The sequence below is a fragment of the Hyaena hyaena genome, unplaced genomic scaffold (assembly GCF_003009895.1).
Source record: "Hyaena hyaena isolate Hyena2069 unplaced genomic scaffold, ASM300989v1 scaffold_111, whole genome shotgun sequence".
In the NCBI taxonomy this organism is placed as follows: domain Eukaryota; kingdom Metazoa; phylum Chordata; class Mammalia; order Carnivora; family Hyaenidae; genus Hyaena; species Hyaena hyaena.
This window is the reverse complement of record NW_024080743.1, coordinates 3233227-3247114: the sequence shown is the minus strand read 5'-3', so window position 1 is coordinate 3247114 and position 13888 is coordinate 3233227. Positions and strand designations below refer to the sequence as shown.

At 41.3% G+C, this 13888-nt stretch overlaps 1 protein-coding gene across 7 annotated transcripts in view; it reads left to right on the top strand.

Annotated features, from left to right (window-relative positions):
• Positions 1–13888, top strand: part of BCAR3 (BCAR3 adaptor protein, NSP family member) — a 209559-nt gene that overhangs the window by 194628 nt on the left and 1043 nt on the right. For all 7 annotated transcript variants that reach the window (XM_039236454.1, XM_039236453.1, XM_039236456.1 and 4 more), the window contains 3 exons: positions 448–619; positions 3226–3337; positions 10915–11127. In XM_039236454.1, coding sequence (XP_039092385.1) covers positions 448–619; positions 3226–3337; positions 10915–11127 — 497 coding nt within the window. The remainder of the gene's footprint in view (positions 1–447; positions 620–3225; positions 3338–10914; positions 11128–13888) is intronic.

Genomic DNA, 13888 nt, shown 5'->3' with positions numbered 1-13888 from the left:
TGTTCCTTCCATTCCCCAGTCCAGGGGCACCGTGGAGGTGGCCAGGGCTCCCATGCGAATGGGACTCCCCAGTGTGTGGAGGCACTAGGTGTCTCCCCGGACCTCTCATGGCAGAAGGTACGGGAGCCATGGGTACTGAGCACCTTCACCCCAGGAGGGTCCTCTTCATGCCCCCAGATCCAGGGCTGAACGTGGTCCTGTCCTGGGGCATCTGCCTTTTCTGAAACTAGATAGTGCACACTCTGAGGCCTAGCCCAGGCCCTGCTGCAGGCAGCCTCAGGGGGTGATCTCGCTGTTGAAATCGGCAACCAAATTATCTGAGCTGCCGCGCATCACAGGGCGAAGGCAGCAGACGGCACAAAGCTAGTCCTTTTTCTGGCCGGTTTGCATTCCTTTCCTCCTGATCCTGTCGCCCCCGGGCCTGACCACTGATCTCCTCCCTCTCAGGCACAACACGATGGCCATCGGCATCGCGGTGGACATTCTGGGCTGCACAGGCTCTTTGGAGGACCGAGCGGCCACCCTCAATAGGATCATCCAGGTGGCGGTGGAACTGAAAGACTCCATGGGGGACCTCTATTCTTTCTCTGCCATCATGAAAGCCCTGGAAATGCCACAGGTAAGGTTCCACTTGCCTTGCGTGCCCTGCGGGCCAGTGTGCACTGTCTTCTGCGAAGTGGTCTGCAAGCCCACGCGAAGCAGATCACAGACGATTTTAGTCTGTCTCGAAAGGTAAACTGAATCATCCTGAAAGCAGCTTGGGTTAGGGGGCAACCACAGCGGTGTCCTAAGTGTTTCGGTTGTTTTTAAAACCAGTGGAGGATTTTTAACAGCCTACACTTTCTCTCTGGCATGCCGTCAGGGGGGTCGTCCTCAGGAGCCATCGGTGTTCCTTAAGGACAATGAGGACGATCTGTCCAAGGTGTGTTGTTATAATAAAGGCACTGCTCTCGTCTGGGTCACCAGGCATTTGGGGAGCTTATCTATGAAGATCCCTAGAGTGGCCCGTCTCAAAGTATGATCCTCAGGTCACCTAAACGTGACTTCTGTTAAAAAAAATTGAGATTTCTAGCACGTCTGCCATATAGCCCCCTAATTAAAGTTTCTGAAGGTGGGCACTTGCAGGTTATCTGCTTTGATGGGCTGTTTTCAGGATGTATTAAACCTGAAAGCCTGTATTTAAAATTAAACAGACCTGATAGAGGAAAGTCATTCTTTATCTTCATTGCTCCAAGTCCACTTTCCAGTTTCTGTTCTGCCGAGAAAGCCCTAGGTGTTTGTAATCTCGCCCTCAGGCTCCTCTAGTCCTATATAAGCCCAGACTGCGACCAGTAACACGAAACCACAGGTCAACTCCTTTAGGCTGGCTGTTTCATAACGGCGATTGAAAATCCACCACTGCATCTAGTGAAGACAGCTACAGTCACATGTCACGTAAGTCAGGGCACATTCGAGCAAGGTCTGTCTAGCCATGCATTAAAGCAAGGCCACCCTAACCACAAGCTGAACAACTTAGTGCCTTCACGAGGAAATTTCTGGGGAAATCAGTTCCTGTTACAATATTCTAACAGTTTGCAAGCTCTTTAGACACACTGGAATTTTATAGGCTCCATATTTGGAATAAGCAAATCTAGCTGTACCGACTCCTAAACAGGGGTTATCGTTTTTCATTCACATGTTTTTAATTTGTATCACATATATGTCTTCTTAGCCCAAACTGCCTGTAACTTGGGAACGCTGAGGCAACAGGCTAAATAAGCTGCCCTCCAGCCCAGAGCATTCTCTGCAAGCAGTAAAGAGGATGTTTTGTGGGAGCATGTGCTCGCCCTCCCTGCCATCACACTCAGCGGGGAGGGACTCCTCCCGGAGCGCCCAGTATGCCTTTGCAGGGAGCACCCTAGCCTCCAGCGGCATCGGACTCTTCGCGCTGGCATGGGTGCTCCGGGTATCCCGGGCCCCGCAGTGAGCTAGGGCACTGCTGCCAAAAGGAAGTGACAGAGCCAGGCCGAGAGGAGAATCCCATCCCTCCTGTGTGTCACCATCCAAACCTGTCCCTGTACTACAGGCTCAACGTGCCTTCTCTTCGCAGCTTCTAGTATCAAGAAAGAGCATCCAGCAGATGGGCCCAGACAAGAGACCAGGGCTGCTTTCAGAAAGGCAGATGCTTCACGGAGGGGGAGAGAAGGGGCATTGAGAAGGGGGTGGCCAGAGGAAGACAAGTTGCATCTTTTCTGTCCCAGCAGACCTGCAGGTGCCGGTCGCTTCTCACCGTCCTCTGGGAAAATGCAGCTCTTAGAGGCCAAGGGCATGAATCTCTTACCAGCTATAAAACCTGAAGCAAGTTAACTATTCTCTTCTGGTTTCTGATCTGTAAAATGAGGCCAGTGTACTGCCTCGTGGGACATTGTGAGGATTAATTGAAATTCCTCAAATACCCGACAGAGAGTTGGCACTCGTCTCCCAAGTATTAGTGCCATTCCTCTTTCTTACTTCATGTAAAAAAAAACCTCAGATGCTTAGGCTTGCTGGTTTTATGGCATGAGTGAGGGTGGTTTGTCGCCGGGCAGTCAGAGGCATGTGTTGGTCTTGATTGTTCTAAAAGAAATGATAAAGGAGTGAGCAGTGGCATCATATGGTCGGGGCAGTGTTCTCTGTGTCTCAGATGTTATTACTTACTAGTAAATGAGATGCCGTACATTCTATTCCTCCACGCTTTCATCTACAGGCTCTGTGGACAGGTGACAATTCCCACCAACACCTACACTGCATGTATTCTTTGACCCAGTAATTCCACTTCTGGAAATTTATCCTCCAGATATTTTCACACATAGACACATTTGCAAAATCTTCACCAGGTACTTTCATAATGGGGAAAAAAAAAGTTCTAGAACTCTGTGGGAGACTAATTAAACTTCAGTTTATCCATAAAGTGGAACATCAAACAGAAATTTAACAGAATAAGGCAGTTTGTGCTGTTTTATACTATTTCTATGGGGAAAAGGTGTAAGGTATGAAATGCATTTTATTTTAAAAGTTGTGGATATGTGTGTGTGCAAAGCTTAGTGCACACCTAGAAGAAACTGATGAGCTGCCTCTGGGATGGGCCATGAGAGCGATACAGAACCCGGTGGGGTGGGGATTAGCCTTTATACGCTGCTCTCAACTGCTTTGACTTTATTTTAAAAAGAGCCTTTTCCAAAACGATCACACCTTTCTTTCTTCCAGATCACAAGGTTAGAAAAAACGTGGACCGCCCTCCGGCACCAGTACACCCAGACCGCCATCCTCTATGAGAAGCAGCTGAAGCCTTTCAGCAAAATCCTGCACGAAGGCAGAGGTGAGTGCGGGGTCGGCACAAGCGGGCGTGTGTCTGTGAGAGTGTTAGGTCGTAGCTGCTCTGGTTCCATCAAAGCCTTGAGCAGGACATATCAGGAAACCCAGGTCATCTGTAGGATTGTTGACGGATCATCGAGGCTTTTATCAGATGACAGTGTCACTTCTACAAGAACTGCAGTTGCCAAAACAGGACATGGGCTACCAGTCACCTCGTTCTGTGCTTACCTTTCTTATTTGAGGTGTAATGTATGTAGCATTGTATTAGTTGTAGGTATACAATGTAGTGAGTATTTGTGTACATTGCAGAACGATCACAATCCAGTCAACACCCACATCATACACACTTACAAAATTGTTCTTTCTTGTGATGAGAACTCTCAAGATCCACTCTCTTGGCTACTTTCAAATGTGCAGTGCAGTGTTACTAACTATAGTCACTGTGCTCTACGTTACCTCCCTATGGCGTTTGTATTCTGCACCTGGGAATTTGTATCTTTTGACCCTCTCCACCCATTTGGCCCACTGCTAACCCCGAGGCTAACCATCAATCTGTTCTTTATATCCATGAGCTCAGGAGTTTTTTGGGGTTTTTGGGTTTTTTATTTTTTAGATTCCACATATAAGTGAGATCATAGTATTGATACATATATTACATATGTAAGATAGACATATCTTACATATATGATACAGTATTGGTCTTTTTCTGTGACATATTTCACTTAGCAAAATGCCCTCAAGGTCCATTCATTATACTGTCCCAAATGGCAGGATTTCTTTTTCTTCTTTTTTTTTTTTAAGTTTATTTTGAAAGAGAGAGAGTGTGTGTGAACAGGGGAGGGGCAAAGAGAACGGGAAAGAGAATACCAAGCAGGATCTGCACTGTCAGCACAGAGTCTGACACAGGGCTGGAACCCACAAACTGAGATCATGGCCTGAGCCAAAACCAAGAGTTGGATGCTCAACCAACTGAGCCACCCAGGCATCCCTCATTTCTTATTTTTATGGCTGAATAATACTCCATTGTGTGTATTTATAAATATATACCATCTATACCCATATTATCCATTCATCCATCAGTGGATACTTTGGTTGTTACCATTCCTTGGTACTGTAAATAATGCAGTGAAGATGGGGTGCAGATATTTTTTTCAATTTAGTGTTTTTGTTTTCTTTAGATACACACCCAGAAGTGGAACTGCTGGATAATATGGTAGTTCTGTTTTTAATTTTTTGAGGAGTCTACAGTTTTCTATAGTGTCTGTACTAATTTACATGCCTGCCAACAGTGCACAAGATTCTCTCTTCTCCACAGCCTTTCCAACATTTGTGATTTCTTGTGCTTTTGATATAGCCATTCTAACAGGTGTGAGGTGCCACCTCATCGTGGTTTTGATTCGCATTTCCCTGATGATGAGTGATGCTGAGCACCTTTCCGTGTACCTGTTGACTATCTGTATCTCCTCTAGAAAAATATCTATTCAGACCCCTGCCTTTTTTGTTGGTTGTTTTTTTCTTCGGTTGTGCTGTTGACTTGTATAAGTTCCTTATATATTTTGAATATTAACGCCTTATCAAATATGATTTCCAAATATTTTCTCCCATTCAGTTGTTTGTCTTTTCATTTTGTTGATGATTTTCTTTGTTGTGGAGAAGGTTTTTAGTTTGATATAGTCCCACTTGTTTATTTTTGCTTTTGCTGCCAGAAAAAAAAAATCATTGCCAAAAGTAATGTCAGGAAGCTTCTGCCTATGTTTTCTTCCAGGAGTTCTATGGTTTCAGGTCTTACACTCAAGCCGTTAATCCATTTTGAGTTGATAGTTGTGTGGGGTGTAAAATAGTGTCTGATTTTCTTTATTTTACATGTGGCTCTTCAGTTCTCTCACCAGCATTTATTGAAGAGACTGTCCTTTTCCCATCATACATTCTTGGCTCCTTTGTCAGAAATTAATTGGCCATATATACATGGGTTTATTTCCAGGCTCTCTATTGTATTCCGTTGATGCAGGTCTCTGTTTCTATGCTAACATCATACTGTTTTGATTACTACAGCTTTGGAATATCGTTTGAAACCAGGGAGCATGATGCCTCCATCTTTATTCTTCTTTCTTAAAACTTCTTTGGCTATTTGGGGTTTTCTGTGGTTCCCTCATATTTAGGATTGTTTGTTCTATTTCTATGAAAAGTGCCACTGGAATTTTATAAGGACTGCACTGTATCTATAGGTTGCTTTTAGATAGTATGGACACCATGGGGGCATCTGGGTGGCTCAGTTGGTTAAGCATCCGACTTCGGCTCAGGTCATAATCTCATGGTTCGTGAGTTCAAGCCCCACATCAGGCTCTGTGCTGACAGCTAGCTCAGAGCCTAGAGCCTGTTTCAGATTCTGTGTCTCCCTCTCTCTCTGACCCTCCCCTGCTCACACTGTCTCTCTCTCTCAGAAATAAATAAAACATTAAAAAAAAAAAGTAGGGACACCATGAACACAGAATATCTTTCTATTTTTGTGTGTGTTTTCTTCAATTTCTTTCATCAATGTCATATAGTTTTCAGTATATAAGTCTTTTAGCTCCTTAGTTAAATTTATTGCCAGATATTTCATTCTTTTTAACTGTAAGTGGGATTGTTTTCTTCATTTCTCTTTCTGATAGTTCATTGTTGGCATATGGACATGCAACAGACCTTTTGTATATTTGTATCATGCAACTTTACTGAATTCCTGTATTAGTTCTAACAGCTTTTGATGGAGTTTTTAATGGTTTCCAAATATGTCATCTGCAAATAGTGACAGTTTTACTTCTTCCTTTCAGTTGGAATGCCTTTTTTTTTTTCCTTGCCCAGCTGCTCTGTCTAGGACATCCCATACTAGGCTGAATAAAAGTGGTGACAGTGGGTATCCTTGTCTCACTCCTGATGTTAGAAAAAAAGCTTTCAGCTTTTCACCATTGAATATGATTTAGCTATGGGTTTGTCTTGTATGATCTTTATTATGTAGAGGTATATTCTATACCTTCTTTGCTGAGAGTTTTTTAATAAGTAATGGATGTTGAATTTTGTCAGATGCTTTTTCTGCATCTATCGAGTTGATCATCTGATTTTTAACGTTCATTTTGTTCATGTGGTGTTTCATATTGATTGATATATAGATGTTGATCCATCCTTGCATCCCTGGAATAAATCATACTTAATTTATTAGGAAGGTATATGATCCTTTTTAATGTATTGTTGAATTCAGCTCGACAGTATTTTATTGAGGATTTTTGCATCCTTGTTCATCAGGGATTTGGGCTTGTAATTTTCTTTTCTTTTAAAATTTTTTAATGTTTTTATTTCTGAGAGAGAGAGAGAGAGGCAGCATGAGCAGGAGAGGGTCAGAGAGAGAGGGAGACACCATCGGAAGCAGGCTCCAGGCTCTGAGCTAGCTGTCAGCACAGAGCCTGAAGCAGGGCTCGAACCCACGAGCCACGAGATCATGACCTGAGCCAAAGTCGGACGCTTAACCGACTGAGCCACCCAGGCGCCCCTGTAATTTTCTTTTCTTGTAGAGTCCCTGTCTGGTTTTGGTATCAAGGTAATGCTGACCTCATAAAATGAGTTTGAAAGTATTCCTTTCTTTTCTATTTTTCAGAAGAGTTTGAAAAAGGTTGGTATTTATGTTTGGTAGAATTACCAGTAAAGCCTCTGGTCCTGGATATTTGTTTGTATGGAGGTTTTTGATTATTAATTCAGTCTCTTTACTGGTAGTAAGTCTGTTTAGATTTTCTATTTCTTCATGATTCAATCTTAGTAGGTTGTATATTGTAGGGACAAATTAATTTCTTCTAAGTTGTCCAATATAATTGTTCATAGTAGTCTTGTGATCCTTAGTTTATCTGCAGTGTCAGTTGAAACTTCTGTTTCATTTCTGATTTTTTTATTTGTGTCATTTCCTTGGTGAGTCTTGCTAAAGGTTTGTCAATTTTCTTTTCAAAGAACCAGGTCTTAGATTCACTGATATTTTCTATTGTCACTGTAATCTTTCATTTATTTCTGTTCTGATCTTTGTTTCCTTCCTTCTCTTAACTTTGAGCTTTGTTCTTTTTCTAGTTTCTTGAGGTGTAAAGTATGGTTTTTTGAGGCTTTTCTTGTTTCTTGACATAGGCATAGATGGGTATGAATTCTCCTCTTAGAACTGTTTTTGCTGCACCCCATAGATTTTGGTATGTTGTTTCTCCATGTTCATTAGTCTCTTTTTACCCACGGGATATTTAATAGCATGTTGTTCAACCTCCACAGATTTGTAAATTTTCTATTTCTTCATGTAATTAATTTCTCGTTTCGTACCACTGTGGTCAGAAAAGATGCTTGATATGATTACAGTCTTCTTAAGACTTGTTTTGTGACTTACCATATGATCTACCCTGGAGAATGTTCCATGTGCACTTAAAAATATGTATTTCAGTTGCTTTTGGATAGAATACTCTGTATATATCTATTAAGTCTGTCAGATCTAATGTGTTGTTAAGGCTGTTATTTCCTTACTGATTTTCTATCTGGATGATCTATCCAATAAGTGGGGTATTTAAGTATTCTACTATTATTGCGTTGTCTGTTTTTTCCTTTAGGTCTGTTAATATTTGCTTTAGACGTTCAGGTACTCTATGTTGGGTACATAAATATTTACATATGTTATATCTCTTATCAGATTGACCTCTTTACCATTATGCTCTTTTTGTTACTTATTACAGTCTTTGTTTTAATGTCTATTTTGTAAAAGTATAGCTCCTCAAACTTTGTTTTGGTTTCCACTTGCATGATTATCTTTTTCCATCTCTTCAGCTTTCAGCCTGTATGTGTACTTACATCTGAAGTGAGTCTTTTGTAGGAAGCATAAAGATGGGTCTTTTTTAAATCTCTTCAGTCACTGAATGTCTTGATTTTAAAATTTAGTCCATTTACATTTTTGATTGGTATGTACTTTTTGCCATTTTGTTTATTGTTTTCTGTTTTATCATTCCTCTCTGCTCCTTTCTTTTTCACTTCCTTTGTGGCTTGATTTTCTTTAGTGATATGCATAAATTCCTTTCTCATCTTTTGTGTGTCTACTGTAGGTTTATACTTTCTAGTTATCTTGAGGCTTACATATAACAATTTTAACAGTCTACTATTGAAGTTGATACCAACTTAAGTTTGAATGCATTCTAAATCTCTACATTTTGACCCCCTACACAACATTTTTTTTTGATGTCACATTTTATATCTTTTTACCACTTCTGTCTTTTAACCTTCATATTAGCTTTATAAGTGATTAATCTATCTTTACTATTTACTTTTATCAGTGAGATTTGTACTTTTATGTTTTGTAAATAATTAATGCTTTTTTCAGCTAACAGAAATCCCTTTAACATTTCTTGTATAGCCAGTTTAGTAGTAATGAACCCTTTTTTATTTGTCTAGAAAATTCTTTATCTTCCTTTCAATTCTGAATGACAGCTTTGCCAGATAGTTTATACTTGTTGGGAATTTTTTTTTCTTTTAGCACTTTGAATATATTCTGCCGGTCCCTTCTGGCCTCTAAAGTTACTGCTGAAAAGTCTGCTGATAGAGTCATATGGAGGTTCCCTTGTACATTACACATTGTTTTTCTCTTACTGCTTTTTAGATTTTTTCCTTTCCATTAACTTTTGACAATTTAATTACAGTGTGTCTTGGGTGGGTCTTATTTGTAACTCTCTGGGCTTTCCTGTATCTGGATGTCTTCTTTCCTTCTAAAGAGGCAGGGAAGTTTTCTGCCCCTTTCTCTTTTCTTCTAGGACTCCTATAATGCAAACGTTAGTTTAAGGGAGTTATGGAATGTCATCAAGCAGACTATCTTCACGTTTTTCATTCCTTTTTTTTCTGTTTGCTACTCTGATTGTATGAGTTCCATTTCTTGTTTTTGAGTTCACTAAGCCTTTCTTCTACTTCATCTATTCTGTTGAACCCCTCTCCTATAACTTTCAGTTTGTTTTCTTCAGCTCTGTGACTTCTGTTTGGTTCTCTTATATTTTCTATCTCTTGACATTCTCACTGTGTTTATTCTTTTCCAAATTCAGTGAGCATTTTTGTGACTACTATTTTGAACTCTTTATCAGGTAAAATTACTTATTTCCATTTCACTAAGGTTTCGTCTGAGGTTTTCTCTTGTTCATTTGGAACATATTCCTGTTTCTTCGTTTTGCTTGATGCTTTGTGTTGTTTCTATGCATTGGATAGAATAGCCACCTCTCCCAGGCTTGACGAAGCCGCCTCACGTAGGAGATGAACCTTATCATTCAACCCTCGTCTAGTTCTTGGTTGTCTCTCTAACCTTTGTGACTGTCCAACAGTCTTTTTTATATTTGATGGCTCCCAATAGTTGAGGATATATCAAGACCTGTCAGTGTCCCAAAGGGGAGCTCTCAGTGCCTAGATTTGGGCCAGTTGGAAGCCAGAACCTCAGGCATCAATTTTTTAAATTATGCAAATATGTATAGTCCTGTGGGAATACAAGCGTAAGTCCCACTGGCCCTCAGAGCCAGGTAATCTGGAGGTGTCCCCTGGTTGGCAATTGCAAAAAAAGGGCTTCAGAGAAGTGTATTAGCCAGCTCCCTTCTGAGAGGTATCAGGAAGCTATAGCAAGGCAGAAGGAGAATGCAAAGATGGTGTCCACCAGCCTACACTACCTGGGAGTATCGCTGTAGGCCCCTAGTTGTGTGCCAAACATGAAGCCCGCCCCTCACGCCGAAGCTCCAGGACAAGCAAATAGGCCTCTTTCACAGAAAGACTAGGGGTGTGTCTCAGTCTGCTGTCTGTGCCTGAGGGGTGCCTGTCTAGAACTGGAAGTCCTGTGAGACATAGGATCACAAGTCCCTCTGGCCTTCAGAGCCAGGCGATTGGGGGTGTATCATGAGGACACCAGATGTATGTAAAAGCTCCCCTCTGGAGATACTGGCACTCTGGAATTTGGCAGAGGGAGAGCATATAGATGGTGCCCACAGGAAGAGGGAAAGAAAAAATGATGGCTCCTGCTGGCCAGAACAAGGCAGAGGAAGAATGTGTGCTATATTAATGCCTGCTCCTCAGACCAACGCTTCAAGATTAGCAAATGAGCCCCTCTTAATTGGCTGACCCCATATGAGCCCTGGAGCAGGTGAGTCTGAGCACACAAGCCCTTTAAGAGTTCTTTCTCAGATGGTCTCAGACTTGTGGGTCTTGCGGATGTACGCAGCGTTGATTTTCAAAGCTAGATGTTTTGGGGGCTTGTCTCTTTGGTGCAGATCTTACAAGTTAGGGTATCCAATGTGGGCCTCAAACCCTTTGCTCCTCAGGGAGAAGGCTGCAGATTTTGAGTTCTCTCCCAACTGTGTGTTGCTGTGCCAGGGTTTGGGTTTATGACAAGACTAGGTCGTGGCCTCTCCTACCTGCTTCCGTGTGAGTTTTTTTCCAGAGGAATTTCCATATTTAGCTGCAGATCTGGTGTGTTCACTGGGGGAGGTGAGCACAGGCTCCTCCTCCATCACCATCTTCAATTTGTACTCTTTGCTTAATTACAACATGGAAAAACTTTACCCCATTTTTCAGAATCTACGTGTGTTCCTCCCAACAAAATATCAGTCCCACTACTGATGCCTCTTGTGACCTTAATGGAGCGCCAGGAGGTCACTTTCGAAGGAACGGACATGTGGGAAAAAAATGACGAAAGCTGTGAGATTATGCTGAACCACTTGGCAACAGCCCGTCTCATGGCAGAGGCTGCAGACAGCTACCGGATGAACGCCGAGAGGATCCTCGAAGGTAAGAGCTATTCTATAAGCTGCACTCTGAGGAGTGATTAGAATGAAGGAACTTTGAAAAAGCACGGATGCTCTCAGGAAAAGACAAAGTAGGAAAGATTAAGGCATGGAATTCCATTTCTTATTATGGATCCTTCTCTTATTCTCTAAGTGACTTAAGGATCCTGCTTGTCCCTTTTTATGTGTTCTGTTGTGTCAGTGGCATAGAATAAGCTGAGAGAAAGGATCAAGAGGGAATTGGTCGGCTTACCTACCATTAGAACTCCTGATCGGAAGTATTTGAAGATGTTTGAAGATGAAGCTAACCATGGGGAGTTAGAATTCTGTGGGACTTCATTTATTCTCATTCCTGTTTCTTCCCAGTCATACTGGGAGGTGAGCTCCCGTGCATTAGAGGGTCCAACACCAGCAAAGGCACTGCAGAGACAGCGTGGAGAAAAATATAAACCCACCAGTACTTAGGTTTGGATTCATGTAAAGTGTGTCTTAAGTAATAACCACCTCGACTGAAGGAGGTGGACAGAGGTGGGAAAGCCATCCATGTAGGACTGCAGCTGAGAAAGAGCCTCTTAAGGGTTTTAACATGGGAAAGTGTCCTGCATGGTCAGATTTATTTTAAACTTTGCATCTGTGTGTGGAAGGCTGAAGGCTTATAGGCAAAAAGACCATTTAGGGAGGAAATACAAGAAGGAGGGCTTTACTTAAGGTGGTGATCAGGAATGACTTTTCTCTTCTTCACAGGCCCAGAGTTTTATCTATAAAGTTAAGAAAAAGTTAAATAGGCCTCTCCTGCCCTATATATTTCATCATAAAGCAAAGCTGTTGCTTCAGAACCAGAACTTGGGACTAAACAATTTATACCGTATCTGCTGTAGGTTTAAGAACTACATATCTGTTTCAAGTTTTTCCTCAGAAAGTTCTCCAGAGGGGCACCTGGGTGGCTCAGTCAGTCAGATGTCCAACTTCGACTCAGGTTATGATCTCACAGTTCATGGGTTGGAGCCCTGCATTAGGCTTTGCGCTGACAGCTCAGAGACTGCTTCAGGTTCTGTGTCTCCCTCTCTGCTCCTCCCCAGCTTGTGCATGCTCACTCACTCTCAAAAAAAAAAAAAAAAAAAAAAAAAAACTTCCTCCAAAGTTGGCAGTGTAGGATTCAAAAAAGTACATAATTCAGTTCACCAGATACTAGAGTGCCTGCTTATACAAGGCTAATTACTATGTTACACTGGATGTTGCCTAAGCCAATATATTAGAATGGGTTTTGAGAAAAGCACTTTAAGCTGCTCTACAGCAAATCACTTTAAAGGTATCTAACAGTATTTCTCAGTCAATCCTGTTACAGGTTTCCTTAGCAAGTTCCCACTGCTGAAGTAACCATGAACCTAGTAGAGGCAGACATTTGCTCACCTTTAAATATGGAGCCCAGGCCGGGACTCAAAGCATGTTAACTGAATGAATGGAAGTCATCATCTGGCCTCTGAGATGTTATCTGTCAAAGATATTCTGGCTTCACTTGGAAGGAGAGACAAAGAAGGCTTCTATTCTTAGCCACAAAGATCCTATAAATCTAGATGGTAGCAATATATTAGGACAAAGTGGATTAATCCTGCAGTAATCAAGGATGAGAACCACATGCCTGTATGACTCAGGCTGTTGGTCTCTACCTCCCTCTAGTAGAGTTGACTGAATATTCTTGGCTTTAAGTAGAGCAGATCTTCTCTTATGAAACAGAGGAGAGAGTCAAGAAACAGATCCACACATATGGCTGTCAGTATATTTTTGAGAAAGGTGCCAGCAAAACTCATTGGATATATAGTCTTTCAACAAATGGTGCTGGATATGATATGCAAAAAAAAAAAAAAAGAATCTTTACTGCATACCATATACATGAATTAATCCGAAATGGATCATAGATGTAAGAGCTAAAGTATAAAGCTCCTATAAGTTAACATACGGGAAATTCATTATGGCCTTGGATTAGCAAAGCTATTTTAGGACACGAAACACCTGAACCACATCCAGAAATGCTGATAAATAAAAATTTTAAATTTGCTCCATTAAGAAAGTGAAAAGGCAAGTCACAGTCTATAAGAAGATATTTGCTAAACATTTCTCCAATCAAGGATTTATATCTAGACCGTATAAAGTACTCTTAGAACTCATTGAGAAGACAAACACGATTTGAATAGACAGTATACCAGAGCAGATCTTCACATGACAAATAACTACAAAGATGTTCAAAGCATGAGTCGTTAGGGAAATACAAATTTAAACCACAGTGAGAACCGCACACTGTCTAGAATGGTTATGATTTAAAAAGAATGATAATACTAAGATTTGGCAGCTCATGGAGAAACTGGAGCTGGTGAGAATATAAAATGGTACAACCATTTTGGAAAAGAGTTTGACAGTTTCCCTAAAATAAACAGATTTACCGTATGCCCCAGTAATTCCTCTCCTAGAGAAATGAAAACACATGTCCACCCAAAGATTTATATACAAATGTTTACAACAGTATTCATAACAGCCAGAAACTGGAAACAATCCGAATCCATCAGTTGGTAAATGGATAAACAAATGCGCAATGTCTGTATAACTGAATACTTAGCAGTGAAAAGGAATGAATTGATAACACGAAGCAACGTGGAATACTCTCAAAAAACATGGTGCAAAACAAACCAGACCTAAAGGCCACGTTTTAGGATTCCATTTCTGTCAGATTTCTAGAGGGCGAAACAACAGCAGAAAGCAAAAAGACACTA